The sequence below is a fragment of the Vicugna pacos genome, chromosome 5, assembly GCF_048564905.1.
Source record: "Vicugna pacos chromosome 5, VicPac4, whole genome shotgun sequence".
NCBI lineage: Eukaryota > Metazoa > Chordata > Mammalia > Artiodactyla > Camelidae > Vicugna > Vicugna pacos.
This window is the reverse complement of record NC_132991.1, coordinates 94,389,357-94,404,140: the sequence shown is the minus strand read 5'-3', so window position 1 is coordinate 94,404,140 and position 14,784 is coordinate 94,389,357. Positions and strand designations below refer to the sequence as shown.

Here is a 14,784-nt window from a genome sequence, read left to right as displayed (position 1 = left end):
AACATACTAAAGAAGACAAAGCAGAGAAGCTTGCTCATTTTTCCTGCCCAACTGTAATACACATCACCCTGATTTTAAAGCACGAACTATACATTTTTAAAACAGTAAATGTTCACCAAACTAGAACCTTTTTTTCCCTTCTATCTTCTAAAGTCAAAACGTCTACTAATCTGAAATTTACTCTTCAGAGGAAACTTTGAAACACAGGCCTAGCGTGCTTTGCATAAAAAACACAGCTGTAAAATTTAAACCAACTGAAGCTTCAAAGGTTACCTATAGTAACAGCCGGGAGGCACACACTGGAGGTTTCCGACAGAGTCGCAGAAACATTGCCAGGGACACCGGGACAACTCCTCAGGCAAATGAAAAGGACTATAACATATTAAAATTCCACAGCAACACACAACAGACCAGAAAGGCATTTTCTCCTCTCAGCAGAGCGGTGGTGGTGCTGTGAGCAGAGCCTCAGCAACACCACTCTCCTGTCACTGCTGTGAAAGGGCCCCCTCTAGCGGTCCTTTCTCATACAGCTCTCATCAGGAGAGATTTCGGTCCTGAAGACATTTCAGGACAAACCAGGATATTTTAAGCAGAATTATGGAAAATAAACAACCATTAACTCAACTGGGGGAAAAAAGATATTTGTGTGAGAGTGCGTATACAAAACTTATTGGAACTGTTGGTTATTGATAAATTCTTGGTTAGTTAACTAACCAAGAAAGTTCTGTTCAAAAACCAAAAAATAAAGATGTAGTCTTTTTTCCAGGCGGCTAAAACAAAAACCTAGCGGCGGCATCTGAGTCTCACTACCTGGCCAGCAGGTCACGTGCCCAAGGGTGGTGGCTGGTGGAGGCTGTGAGTCCCCACAAAGCACATCACACACCTGTGAGGATGGCGGCTAGGGGCCCAGGTCTGACGGCACAGGTATTTACAACTTCCCCAGACCCATGCAGACAGCCTGCCTCTCTGCAAGCAGGGAGAAGGGGCGGACCAGGAGGAAGGGGTCAGCATGGGGTCAGAGCAGAACAGGCCTTTGGCCCTGACCCCTAAGCCCCCAAGTGAGGCCACTGCCCACGCAGGACAGGACTGGACGTGGGTGTCAGGCAGCAACAAACACAGAAAAAGCCCCGAGTCCTCTATCCTCCCAACCAGAAGGCGGGATGGGCAGTGGAGGAGGCTGGTAAATATGTGAACAGACATTATTGATTATCACAATATTTGAAAGACACTTCTCATCTTTAAAAGCAAGTGTGTGAAGCCGACTGCTAAACGCCTGTGTTTACAGAAATCGTGCTGTTACCTTCTCTCCAGGTTGGGGTGACTGCTGCAACTTCTCATAGTCCTTCTTAGTCTCCAGAATTTTTTTGACAAGTCCTCCTGTTGGAAATCAGTGGTTTATATTAAAGCGGTTCTCTGCCCTAAGAAGCCATCCTCTTCTAAATGTGGCGGGGGTGGGGGGTGAGGGTGGGGAAGGAACACTCAGTTCTTATTCTTCCTCTTTCTATTCTGAAATAGCTCCAAGTAATCTTTATTTCATATAAGACTGAAGTAATTTTTTCAATCTATTGAAGACTAAGTATTAATACTTCTTCTATATTGGGGCAAGATTCATCAACATTTTTTTAAAAAAAAAGGATTACCCAGAGGGTAAACAGCATATGAAAAACTATTTTCTTTAAAATACTCTTTTACGCATGTATGCATCACTATGAAACCGGCTGCCTGACTACGGTACAGTCCATGTGCAGAAGAGGACGCAGCCACGAACAGGGAGCAAGACTCTGTCCCCGCCTTGCTACGGCATGAATGCCAGCACACACTGCCAAGTTAAAAAGGCAAGACGGAGACAAGTGCAGATACTGGTAAACGCTCACACACACGCTCATACATGCGCAGTCACATGTTCACACACATGCGCGCTCACACGTGTGCACACAAGTTCACACGTATTCACTTGTATTTTTTTAAATGGAAGTTTAAGACATGTTTTTACTGATACCTATGGAGGGACGGAGTGTAGAGTGGAATCAGGGGTGGGAGCCCTGCATTTCAGAACAGACTTTCATACATCGGACCCTGGAATCACGTGAATATTTTACATAAATAAAACTAAATCAAAATTTCAAAGCCTAAAAATTGAAAACAAAATGAAGCTATACACTTAGCAATATCACACTGGCATGCATAACCTAACGGAAGAGACTTTTTTGACAACTGTAAAAGAGTCATTGGCTCTGCATCCCCAGCGGGACATACGCTGAGAACAGGAAGGCAAGCAGGCCTACCACAAACTCCCTGAAGTGCTTTCAGTAATCACATGGCTATTAATCACGGGTGGTGCGGCTCTGAAACTGCTGTGTGTGCACAACGTAGGATGAAGAAACAAAGGCTGATGTTGCTGGGAAAAGATTTTTGGCATGAGACAGAGCTGAACGTGCAAAAATCAAGGAACTTAGGAAGAACTCCACAATGTAAATCTGAATTGGAAATACCAGTACGAACTCAGGATCTACTTTCTTATGAAAAACTAAAACCCCTAGAAACAATGACCAACCCAGAAGCAATGTGCGGCCAGCCTCCCTGGAGATCTGGGGCAGGAAACACACAAGACGAGCCTGAAGCACCTGTCAGAGCAGAGACAAGGAAGCTACTGGGATGTGTCTAAAGGCCCCCAGAAGGTACCACGAGCACGGCTCCGGCGGTCAAATACTGGACAGCAGACCATTAACGATTAAACTGAGGTGAACTGAAGTGGGACACATCAAGTGTGTTACAACCACGACATCACAGACATCAAAACCACCAGCGCCACGCCGCCGCCCTCATCAGCCACCTGGGCGGCAGAGGTGCGGGGAAACTAACGCACTGCTGTGAAAACGGATCAGCAAAGGGGAGGCGTGGAGCTGCGCCCTGGAATGGGAAACGCCTGGGAGGGGAAGCTTCACACCTTGGAGACTGCCAACCAGAACGCGCCGGGGGAGGGGGCGGAATGAGAAAGCCACCGTCCCACCACCCCCGGGAAGCAACAGACCGAGGCTGCCGTCCAGGCACACAGACAAGCAGGTGCGGTGAAGCACCCACCCCACCTGTCGAGTGTTCTCGCCCAAAACACCTGACCAAGCCCCCAGAGCCCATTCACAGCAACACTGGGTGCGCAAGCAGGGCCCAACCTGGGAAGCGCCACAGGACAACTGGCCAGCCTCTCCAACAAGCGAATTACAGGGCGTGAGGGGTGGGAGGGGCCTCCAGCTAGAAGAGCATCCAGAGGTAAACCACCCGACTGCAAACGCAGGGACCTCGTCTGGATTCCGACTCAAACCAGAAAACACACACAAAACAACCCGTAACGGACAAGAACCTGAAAAAGAAAACACACATAAACACACAACTGAACCACTTTGCTGTACACCAGAAATTTACGAACCCGTGAATCAACTACACTTCAGTTTAAAAAAGAACTAGAAAAGTACAGGCATTTGATGATCTTAAGGAGTGGCTGCTTTTTTTATAAACAATGGAATTACGGTTATGTTTTTTAAACAGAACGTCTTTACAGGAATAATGATGCTCTGCGGGGCTCGAAAGCCATCTGGGGAGATGGGGTCACGGGGGTGGAGACTCAGAGCAAACAAGACGACCGGTCGCTGCAGAAGCTACAGGGCAGGGCGGGGGTTCCTACACTACTCTCTCTGCTTTTATAAATGTTTAAAATAAAAGAAGACACTGTGCTTGGGAAGAAAACAACATTGCAGAACTTTCACCCAATCCCACAACCTGGTCGTGCAGATAAGATGTAACGTCATCCACACACATGCTCACAGCTGACCACAGGGTCCTGGGCCCCAGCAGCACCCTCGGCCCCTAGAATAAGCCCACACACCCAGGAGGAGCCAGGCCCTGCCGTCCTACTCATGCTCCTCGGACCCCTGGCCAAAGCCCGGCACACAAAGCTCATCTCACCAGACCCTTTTAGAACACACGGAGCAGACACATGCGCGCACACAGGCCCGCAACTCACCGTGCTTCTCGTCTTCTTCTAATTCCACTGCTTGTACCTGAGCAGGACCAAAGGAGAACAAGGAGATTCAGGTCTGTTGAATTCTCAAAATCATGCTTGCCTGGATCTCATCAGACGAATGACAAAATTAAAGAGGGCAGAAAACTAAGTGGAAAATTAGAGGAAATTTTTGTCTACATAAATCTGAAAGTCAGAGTATTCATTCCAATGCTGTTTGAGTGCAATCATAAAAACATACCCCCCAGCTAACAAACCGTTTCTGGTTCTGACATCTCAGAAAGCTGGGGGACGGCCTCCACCACAAACTGATCATCGTCCTCGTTGTCAGAGTTCTGTGAATCTATAATCACATTTGACACGGTTTTACCACTCCCTGCCCTAAATAAAAAGAAACTGGATTAAGTGAGAAATGCTCCACTGGTCACACGTTCTCATCAACCCCATGCATCTGGGACTGCGTCTGAAGCTACATGAGAGAAGTCTAACCATAAACCATCTCTAGGACCACTCAGAATACAGGCTGGAGCTGAGATGAAGTCTGGAATCATGAAGCCTGCTGAAGGCCCCCAAGCCTGGGTCTTTGTGAGCCCTGCCCTCTGCCCGAGACCCCAGCCCCACGCCTCTACCTGACAAACACCCTCTGAGCTGATCCTCTTCCCCGCTGGGCTCCCTGGGAGACCAGTCGTTCACCTGCAGCCCCTCACTAGGGGGGACCCAGTCTCCTAAGTGGCAAACCTCAGGGCAAGAGTAGCACTGGTGGCCCTGCTGGCCAGGGCTGCCCCAGACCCCTGTGCCTTGGTCTCTCTGAGGAACACCGCAGCCCCCTCAAGGCCCCTCACCTGGCTGCTAGTCACTGTCATCGACCTACATCCCTGCCCAGCCCCCTCACCCTCACCTCCTCTCCCCCTGTCCTGGTGCCCCAGGTGACCGTCTCCATCCAAAACTCTCTCATGCCTCCAGTGGCCACCTGAGGGAACTGCCCTGCCTACTGTCACCCACCGCACAGCAATCCCCCTACCACCGCCAGCTGCCCTCTGCCAAGGTACTAACTCCCACTGCGCCTGCGCAGGGGAAGCCCCGCCCCTCAGGGCACAGCGATGCGAGGGCCTCACCTGTCTGTCGTCAGTGCCTCTGAGCTCTCCTGCCGTTTCACCCGGGGAGGTGCTGGCCTTGCGCTCCCAGGCCGAGGTATTCGTCTAAACCCAAATATTCAAAAACCAAAAAAGGGATATAAAATACTTGCACATTTCAAAGTGGACAGAAGAAAACCCAGATTAATGTTAACACTGATTTCCAGGCCACCATCAATATGCCAGTTAGGCTGTAGTCTACAGAATATTAAGAACATTCCAGCAGCCTGACACATCTTTTAATCTTATATTCTCATTAACGTTACGGTACAAAAGTGTAATAATATAACCATCAGGAATCAAACCACGAAGAAATTTAGCCATCATATAAATTTCCCATAATCCCTAAAACATTCTTCGTGAGGTTAGTTATACCTCAGGTACAAGAAAATTAAATAAAGCATTTTTGCTCTCTTTGCACAAATGTCTCCTCACAATTACGCTCTAGCATCACGTAAGCTGAGGAGGGCACAGAGAGGGGCAGGGCGCAGCGGCCCGGGCGCAGGACGAGAGCACACGGACCTGACCGCAGACGGGAGCTCGCCGGCTGGCTCCGAGCTCTCCAGCACCTCACACTTCTCCTGGCCAGGAGGTCCAGCTTCTCCTTCTGCACCGATGACGGGCCAATCGGCAATTTGCAAAGAAAGAAACAGACAGCTGGTAAACATCTGAGAAGACAACAGTCAAATCACTGCAGACACACATGAGCTTGTTTTCCTCTGTTATTCTGATGAAAATAGAACAGACACTTAATATCTAAATTTGGGGGAGATTTGGGGGAAAGGGCACACTCACATCTTGGAAATACAAACTGGCTCAACTTCTTAAGAGCCAGAATTGAAAAGGCAGGTCTAGCAAGTCGGCAAACTAACTCGAAGGAAATACAGCCTAAGGAAAGAAACTACCACGTGTAAACACGTGTCAAGATGCTCGCCCGCCATCGTCACAACAGCGACACACGACGAAGCTTCAGCAAACTGCAGCGTCGTCGCCTGTGAGACCCTTGTCTAAACAATGCCAACCTTCTAATATTTGTAGAGCCAACGAGTAATACATCTAGTAATTACGTGCACACAGATGGGCTCCAGGAGGACATTCACTCAAGTCACGAGCAGTGGGATTACCAGTGCTTTGCATTTTCTTCTTCATATTTTTCTGCATTTTTAAAGTTTTTTGCTTTGGCTCTGAACCATATTCTTTTTATAACCTGACTAAAGTTTTCTCCATTTTGATAAAAAGATTTAATCAGTAAATAGTAAGCCCAAACTATTAAGAAAATTAAATTTACTAAACAAAAGGGCGTTATACCTTAAAAAAACAGTGAAAATAAATCAGAATTTGATTATCGGAAATACTTTATACTCTGGAGAAAAGCCAGAAATGTATTCTTTTGAAACAAAATATGACAAATTTTAAATTGGCGTACTTTTATTTCCTTAAGTTACCTTCACCGATACAATTTGTAAAACATAATTCTGAGCGTGCCTGTTACTACCTATACCCACACAGTTTATACCAAACACACTTACTTGAAGTCACCCTTACCTGCATCACTAGGGGAGTCACCTTAAAAAAAAAAAAGGTACATCAGAAAATCAACCTCGGGGTTAGTAAACCTCAGCATATTAAATGAGCACAAGAGGATCAGAGGAAAACACATATTCAATCATTGTGGATGTCCGTAAGGGAAAACGCTCACTTCCTCACAGGCTTTTTCTCATTTCCTACCATCATCGCTTCAAAGAGAAAAAGACAAAGAACAGACAACACTGAATCGTGGAAGGCTGTTACATGAGGACAGGAAACGGGATGAGAAGAGTGCACAGCACAGAGGAGGAGGAAGGGCGCAGACAGGCAGCAGCAGGGACCTGAGTGCAAGGGGCGAGCAAGGGAACCACGCACAGGCCTCCAGCGTTGCTAAGACTGCGAAACCCAACAACAGCCCAGCTCACGTGACTCGGCAGTATTTTTCCATCGGCTCCTAATCAGGAAGAAAGCTTCTCAAGCCGCACTGGGCTGCCCTGGCATTCCTCCCCGGGCCCTTCTCTCCCAGGCTGCCCTGTGGCACCAGAGTGACCAACATGGCCACATAGACAGGCGGGTGCACTGATGGGGTGGGGCGGACAGTCTGAGTGTTACACCTGCAGACTGGCCAAGACTCCATGGATTCAGGTCAGAGCCCAGGACAGTTGGGGGTCGCCCTGGCCACCTCCAGACACGCCTACAGGGATGGGCCCAGTGATCCTGAGGACGCACCTGTGGGCTCGGTAAAGAGCGCCCCTCCAACACCCGAGTCTGCCTGTAGGCAGGAGGACCCTGAGAGTTTCCTGTGGCCTATGGGGTGCTACAGTCAGCCACAAACGCTGCACTAAAGTGGGCCATGCTTAGGAGCCAACAGGCCCTCCAGGACCCTGTCTGTAGGGAACATAGGCATCCCCAGAGGGACACAGCAGAGAACAGGCCTGGAGGATGTGGCTCCGGGCAGCATCTCTGGAGGGACGGCGAGAAGACGCGGGGCAGTTGCCCAGGAGGAAGAGAGACCCTCCCCTACGGCGCATGCGAGTCACTGTGTGGCCAGGGGCCCTGGGCTCCAAACCCCCAATCTCCCTTCAAAGCCCACACCATCCGTGCTGGGGCCAGATGAGGGGTGCAGGCAGAGCTCAGAAAGTTCACTGAGAGGTGGGGGAACTGAGTCCCGAGGCGGATGCCCAGGGCCAGTGCCCACAGTAGCCACACACTTCACCGATTGGTCCCCAGCCCCTCGGGTCCCCAGCACGGCCGACTCCTCCCCCCCCCCCCCCCGGTGCTCGGCCCTCTAGCTCTGCACCTCAGACCCTTCACCAGCTCAGCCTCCTCCCACACCCTGGAGCCAAGGCGGTCTTCACCCTCTTCCCCCTCTTCCTCTGGGTCCAGGGGAGTGCACCCACAGCCAGGCTCCCCACCTGCCATCAGTCGTGCCAGCTACCCCTCTCCAAGCTCAGCCTCAGCTGCCGGAGCTCCTCCCCTGCCCAGCACTCCACCGCAGCCCAGGCCGCTCCTCTCCGCTTGCTAAGCCGCCCAAATTAACAGGATCTAAATATATGATGAAGACACTTATCCTAAAAATGTCACCAGCTTCCTGCTGCTAAACTCCCTAAACATGGCCACCGGCCCCAACTCCCACCCCTCCACCTACACCAGGGCTCTCCAGGTGCCCCCAGGTGCAGAGTCCTCCATCCCAGACACGGCACCGCTCTCCAGCTTGGCCTCTGCTCACTGATGCCCTCGCTGCCTTAGGGCCCCGCACACAGTAGGCCTTCAACAAATATCTCCTGTCTGAACAAACGGACAAACCTTGGCCCTCACCGGGCCACACGTCCTGTTGCCCCAGTCCCAACACCCCAGGCTGGGTCCAGCTGTGGCCACCGGCGCCAGCCGTGGGGCTGGGGTGCAAGACGCTGAGCCAGCTGGGAGGCACTGGCTCCCTGCCCAGCCTGGTAGGAGCTCCAGGGCCTTAAAAAGCAAAGGCTGGAATGTATATGTTACCACGATTTTTTTAGAATGCTGGGGAAATTATGCTGAAAGCAGAATCCCACTGAGGTACGATTTAAGACACTCACAGAACATTACAGATAGAAAAGTCATGGTCATGGCAGCACTTTGAGCTGCTTAATAGTCCTCTCTGAACATGAAATCTAGGGGGTGTTCAGTTCAGCCTCCAGGACCCCAGTAGGGCCTGCAACTGGTTTTGGGTCAGCTCCGACTTCTGGGGCTCTGCTGCCTGGTCTCAGGGAGCACACTGGGGACATGGGCGCCTTCTGCCACCAGGCAGTGACAAGAACGTTCTACTCTGGTTTGTGTAAGAAGAGCGCCATCTGCCACGTTCAGTCCTGACGGCGTGAAGAACAAGGGGCCAGACTCCACGTGCGTCAAAGACCCCGGGACCTGTGGCCGCGCCAGGCCTTTGGGGAAGAGGCGCCGGTGGGCGCTGTGGGTCACCCCCCGGGAAGGGAGAGGCCGGCGGGGCCTCCTTACCTCTGGGCTTCACTGCGGATTCCGGCTCAGTGCTGTCACGCCACAGACTAGTCGAATTATCGTCTGAAACACTAGCTGAGTTAGTTTTAGCTTCTTTCGTTCCTGACGTAAGACAGTTAAAATGGGTCATTAAGACGGACACTGCAGGCTGTGTTAACTCGAGCACTTGCTTATCTCTGCTCCCCCCAACCCAGGTGACCAGGCATCCAGAACATTCCTCCCAGGCGTGGCTTTGGGATCAGGAGAGGGAAGGGGCGCCCAGTGAGCAGGCCCCAGCCCACTCAGCCAAGGCAGACTGGCCCCGCATTCCCAGAACCATCGACGCTGCCAGCCTCCCCTCATCTCCCCACGACAGCCTGGCCTGGGAGCTGATGAGCTACAAGCAGGTTACAACCTCAGGAAAGCAGGAGGAAAAGGAAAAAGATTTCTGGCTTAGTACACAGTCGGAGACATGGTGAAAGCTCCCAAAGCCTTGCGTGTCGATTACTGACTGAGCTGCAAATGTTTATAAAAATGGAAAAAATTCTAATACCTGAGAAACAGAACATTTTTCCTATGAAAAACAAGAGGAAGGATGGTGGACGAACAGATTTTTGAACTGTGGCAGGACCCAGGGTGGAAACTTGACCTGTGACTTAAGGACCACCCCCCCCACCCTGCAACTCTTTAAAATGAGTCAGGACACAAAAATAAAATAAAATTGGGAAAATGTTCCCCTTCCTGAAACACAATCTTATAATTTCTTAAAAGTACTCAAAGAACTAGTTTATGTCAGAATTAAACTGTCATTAACTGTCAAAGAACTGCTTTACTTTATGTAATGGAGCCACATAAAATAGACAACATTATCTTCTAGGGAAATTTTTTTCAATCTATAAAAATGATGCCGACTTAAACAGCCCAACTGAAGCAGTTAATTACTTAGGATATCCCACAGGCAGCAGCCCAAGTTCCCGTCTGGAACACCGCCAGGTTCTCAGACAAACAGGCCGACAAGCAAGCACAAGCGCGGCAGCTGCAGGTGAGCAAGGTTAGAAGGAAGCGCCCCGGTAGCTGTCAGTTGTCACACAGCGCTTGGAAGTGTCAGACATCTCCTATGCCGCGCAGGACCCACCAGCACAGTGGGTCACAGGCACATCGCTTCTATGGCTCAAGGAGACCGGCGACACTCTGCACAAGTCTATCTCCTCAAAGTTCTTTATTTTTTTTGATGGCCTGTGATGGTCGTTTGAACATTTGTTACGACCCCTGCAACAGGCCCTGGGCGCAGCACAAGCACCTGGCCATTCCGCTGGGGTTCTGTGCAAAGTTCAGCCGCGCAGAGCTGCTGACCGTATCTAAGTGTAAATGCAAATAACCGGGGTTAAAATGAGGGGTCTCCCTGGCCTGGTGATGGACCCTCGCATCACACCATGGGACACAGAGACACCAAGTGCACCCTGAGGGGCACAAGCCGCAGGGCCAGCAGCACCAACGCAGGGGTGAGGGCAAAGCCACCTCTTCAACCTGAATCCCATCAGGGCTTTAGAGCTAATGGAAATGCGGGGGTGGGGTGGGGTAGAGGGGTGTCATAAATTAAATGACACCACAAGGAAACAATTGGCAGAGAAGAGGTAACACTGCACAAGACCAGCGACCTCACCTCTCCAGAGCGTCACCGTGCTAGAACAAAGAGGGGGTTCCACATTCAAAGAAGCTAAAAGGACAAAAAGAATAATAATAATAAAAAACATACAATGTGTTCATCTCAACCAGATCTTGGTTTTTAAAAAAACTACATTTTGGGGACAATTAGAACACAGCCTGGGTTTCAGATGCTCTCAGGGAAAGATAATTCTGTTCAGTACAACAATAGTATCTTTTTTATTTTTTTCAGCTGCATGCTGAACTATTTAGATAGAATTATTTAGAGATCAAGTATTAAGATGTTTCTAACATACTGTGAAATTGTTCATAAAAGTGTATCACTACAGATGAAGCAAATACAAGAAGATACTAGAACCACTGAAACTCAGTGAAAGGTACACAAGTGTTAGTCATTCTGCTCTTTCTGCTCTTCCATATTTTTCACAATAAAAATGTCTAAACAATAAAACAAAATGAAATGAGGGAACCCAAGCTGAACAGAGGGACGGTGTCGCGTTCCAGGAAACCTTGGCAGCGGCAGAAAGAACGGGACTTCTGACAGCCTGCCTTACAGTGCGAGCAGGGCAAGACAGAATTCACGTTTTGAAAAAGAAAGAAATTCCTCGTTGAATTCTTCAGTACACCTGAAACGGCGAGTCCTCCTGACAGCGTCGCGGGCCGGCCGGGAAGGCCCATCCACCAGACGGCACTGGATCGGGAATCACAATCAATCTGAGAAGTTAAGGGGCCCCAACAGCTGCCGACAAGCCCTGAATTCCAGAAGTTCAGTGACTGCAGGAAAGAGGACATCTGTGGTGACAGGGGCCTAGGGTGCGTGCAGTGACAGGACTCGGGAAGCAGGGTCTGCGGGGAGGGAAAGGAGGGCCAGGGTCACTTGGGCACCCAGGGACAGCCAGCCTAAAAGACTCTGCTCAAGGCCACCAGCTGGCACAAGGCGTCCAACTCACTCTTCAGAGGATCACAGCTTCCATCATTTTCACACTTGTAGACAAAGATCTAGAAAGTACTAACACGTCCAAAGAACTATCCCAATTCATTTTAAATTCATCGCACCATCTCAGAATGAGCGTCCACTCAACCCGCCGTAAACTAAAGCGACCGGTGACAAACCAGCCACTTCACTGATACCGTCTCATTTATCGTCAAGGCAGGAATCTCCGCCGGCTCAGACAACACAGCACGGGGAGCGGGTCTGGGGAGCAAAGGGCAGCGCGTCCCCCTGGCGCCCCTCGCCCAAGCCTTCACCAGCGCCCACCCGTCTCCTGCAGTCCAAGGCTGCCCCGCCGCCCCCCGACAGGAGCCTGCCGGGGCCTGAGAAAAGCTCCCGCAGAAATGAACGAACGATCTCAAGATGTGGCTGAACGGCGATGTGCGCGGCCTTGGAGAAGAGAGGTTCCGGAGGCAAGAAGTCACCCGGCTCCAGCCCAGGCAGCCCGCGCAGACCTAGAGCAGGCGCCGAGCTGACCCGCCTGCAGCAGCAGCGCCACGGGTCACCCTTCAGACGGCGCTGGCCCAATCAACGGCGGAGCAGAAGGCTCGCAAACTCAGCCCCTCAGAAAAGCGGAAACCGGTGAAGGGAAGACCTGAGCACAGAAGCCGTGCTGGGGGGGCGTGGCTCAGTGGCAGAGCACGCGCTTAGCGTGCACGAGGTCCTGGGCGCAATCCCAGCGCCTCCATGATTAATTAATAAATCAGTTAATAACCCTAATCACCCCCCACACGCTGAGACGTGCTTGTCATTCCAGCCGCCCTTACACCATTTTTAAAAACCAGATAGACATGTGGCAACTTCAGCCTGGAAAAGCTTTATCTTTCCCTGAAGTCAAGATTTACACTGTATTTTCCCTTAGAGGTCACTCAAGAATTGCAATCGTTCTGAAGGACTTAGTCAGACATCACAGAAGACAACAGCTACAATCTCGGATTATCCCACTGAAATTGCAAACACACATCTAACCGCACGGTGTCCCAGGGCAGGGACATGCCCAAATGTAACACGGCGGCCGCACGTGTAAAAGGGTGTGCTCAGGGACAACGTCCCCGGGCACCACGAGCAAGCACCTGAAAACCCTTACATGGTGCATCTTGTTAGCAGAACACAGCAGAGCAGGCTAGAGAACTGAAAGATAATTTCTCTAACTACCCACATCACTTTGGAAAATTCCAGTAGCAAGATAAATAAAGCATTTTGATTTTGACACAAAAACATTACACATAGAAAGGCCTATAAAAGTTCACTTAAAGCTGAGTTAATTGTCTTTATCATAAAACTTAGCAAATTAAAGCAAACAGAACATCAAGTCATTTTTGCTCTTCAGTACAAAAAAATTCTGATGAACATTACAGTGCTTAGAATAACAAAAAACAACTATGACCACACTGAGACGTAAATGTTTCATATCAAAGTGGTGAGGAATTTAAACTAAAGAATATATTTTTCTTACCTATTTCTGAAGCTGTAGTTTCCTGATCTGGTTCATTACTTAATCCAGACACTATGGAGTCTAAAATTTTAGTTGCAATATTATCCTCCTTTTTTCCTGACATAAAATAGTTAACAACAGATTAAGTATTGCCGAAGTTTTTCCATTTGGTTGCTTTGGTTGGGATTAACCAGGGTTGATACCAGCATCATCAACTAACTGTTCTGTCAATTCAACAGTCAATTCTCAGCCTCCACGGGACTCCTTCTCAAAAGACAAGACCCCTCCCTCTTCCGTTGGCGCTTGGAACACCTGCACCCCAAACTCTCCTCCCACCTGTTGGCCTCTGTCTCCTTTGCCAGAGCCTCCTCCTGTCCGGCCCTCAAATCCTGGGCTCCATGCTCCCCCAGATTAATTACTGTATGAAAGTCGTATGCTGAGAACTCCCAATTTTTTCGTTTTTAACTTCAGTCTCCCCAACTCTCTCCCTGAACTCCAGGCCCACAAACCAGCCTGTTGTCCCAACACCTCTACTTGATTGTTTCACAGGCATCTTGAAATTAGTGCATCTATGTTTCACAGGCATCTTGAAATTAGTGCATCTACAATAGAATTCCTGGCACTGCCACCCAATCAACAACCTCCCAAAGCCGTCCGCACTTCAATAAATGACACCACAGAAGCATCAGATCCTGCCCCAAAACTAATCCTACTTTTGATTCCTCCCCTCTCTAACTGGTGCCAGCCAATCCATCAGCACACCTGTCATCCCTTCCGAAAAAACATCCTACCCCCAATCTTCTCGCCAGTGACACTCGGGTCCCAGCCGTCAGGGCCTCTCAACTGATGCCACACCAGCCACCTAACCGCTCTCTGGCCTCCATCCCCGCCCTTCCAGTTTTAACTTCACTTACCCCAGGGACTTCACTTACTGCAAAAGATGCCCGGCAGACGGGGCACCACAAGTCCAGCTGCCCCCTCCTGTAACCCCCTCTCCTCTCCCTCCCCCCTCCCTGCTCCAGCCTCACCACCGGGCTTCCCGTCACTTGAACAGGCAAGCCTGTCCCCAGCGCAGGGCCTCTAGCCGCTCCTGCACACCCGCAGGTCACGTGCTCCTTGATCCCAGTCAACTCTGTCCAGACATCCCCTCCCTGCCTACAACCCACCCACCACTTCTCTTGGCTTCATTTTCTTTCAAAAGTCTCATCACTAGCTAACGTGTCTTCCAGGTGCTCCCTCTAGACTGCCTCTCCGTGGGGCGGGGGCTCCACAAACATGTGCAGGACAAAGGGAAGAAAGTTCAGATGGGCCATGTCAGACTGAAGTCTGCACACGGCTGGGGACAGCAGCCCTGCAGCTGGGACCACAGGGCCCCTGCTGCCCTCCAGCCCGAGAGCCTGGGCCCCACATCTGGGAGGGCCGCGTCTCGGCCACCCCGCCCCACAGCTCCGTCCATGCAGGGATCAAACGGAAGCAAAGGACCCGGCAGCTCAAGGGCCCAACCCTCATGTAACACTCACTCGCGACCCCCAGCGGGGCTGCTCAGTCTTAC

The 14,784-nt window shown here is 50.5% G+C and overlaps 1 protein-coding gene across 9 annotated transcripts in view; it reads right to left on the bottom strand.

The window, feature by feature from the left end:
• TRAF3IP1 (TRAF3 interacting protein 1) overlaps positions 1 to 14,784 on the bottom strand; it is a 58,217-nt gene that overhangs the window by 30,904 nt on the left and 12,529 nt on the right. For 2 of the 9 annotated variants that reach the window (XM_072961959.1, XM_072961961.1), the window contains 7 exons: positions 9,163 to 9,264; positions 6,694 to 6,714; positions 5,671 to 5,755; positions 5,131 to 5,214; positions 4,273 to 4,396; positions 4,019 to 4,055; positions 1,301 to 1,377 (listed from right to left, as the gene is read on the bottom strand). In XM_072961959.1, the coding sequence (XP_072818060.1) occupies positions 1,301 to 1,377; positions 4,019 to 4,055; positions 4,273 to 4,396; positions 5,131 to 5,214; positions 5,671 to 5,755; positions 6,694 to 6,714; positions 9,163 to 9,264 (530 nt within the window). Of the gene's footprint in view, positions 1 to 1,300; positions 1,378 to 4,018; positions 4,056 to 4,272; positions 4,397 to 5,130; positions 5,215 to 5,670; positions 5,756 to 6,693; positions 6,715 to 9,162; positions 9,265 to 10,804; positions 10,859 to 13,253; positions 13,350 to 14,784 lie in introns of all 9 variants that reach the window. The other 7 variants (XM_072961963.1, XM_072961965.1, XM_072961957.1 and 4 more) reach the window with 6 other exon arrangements.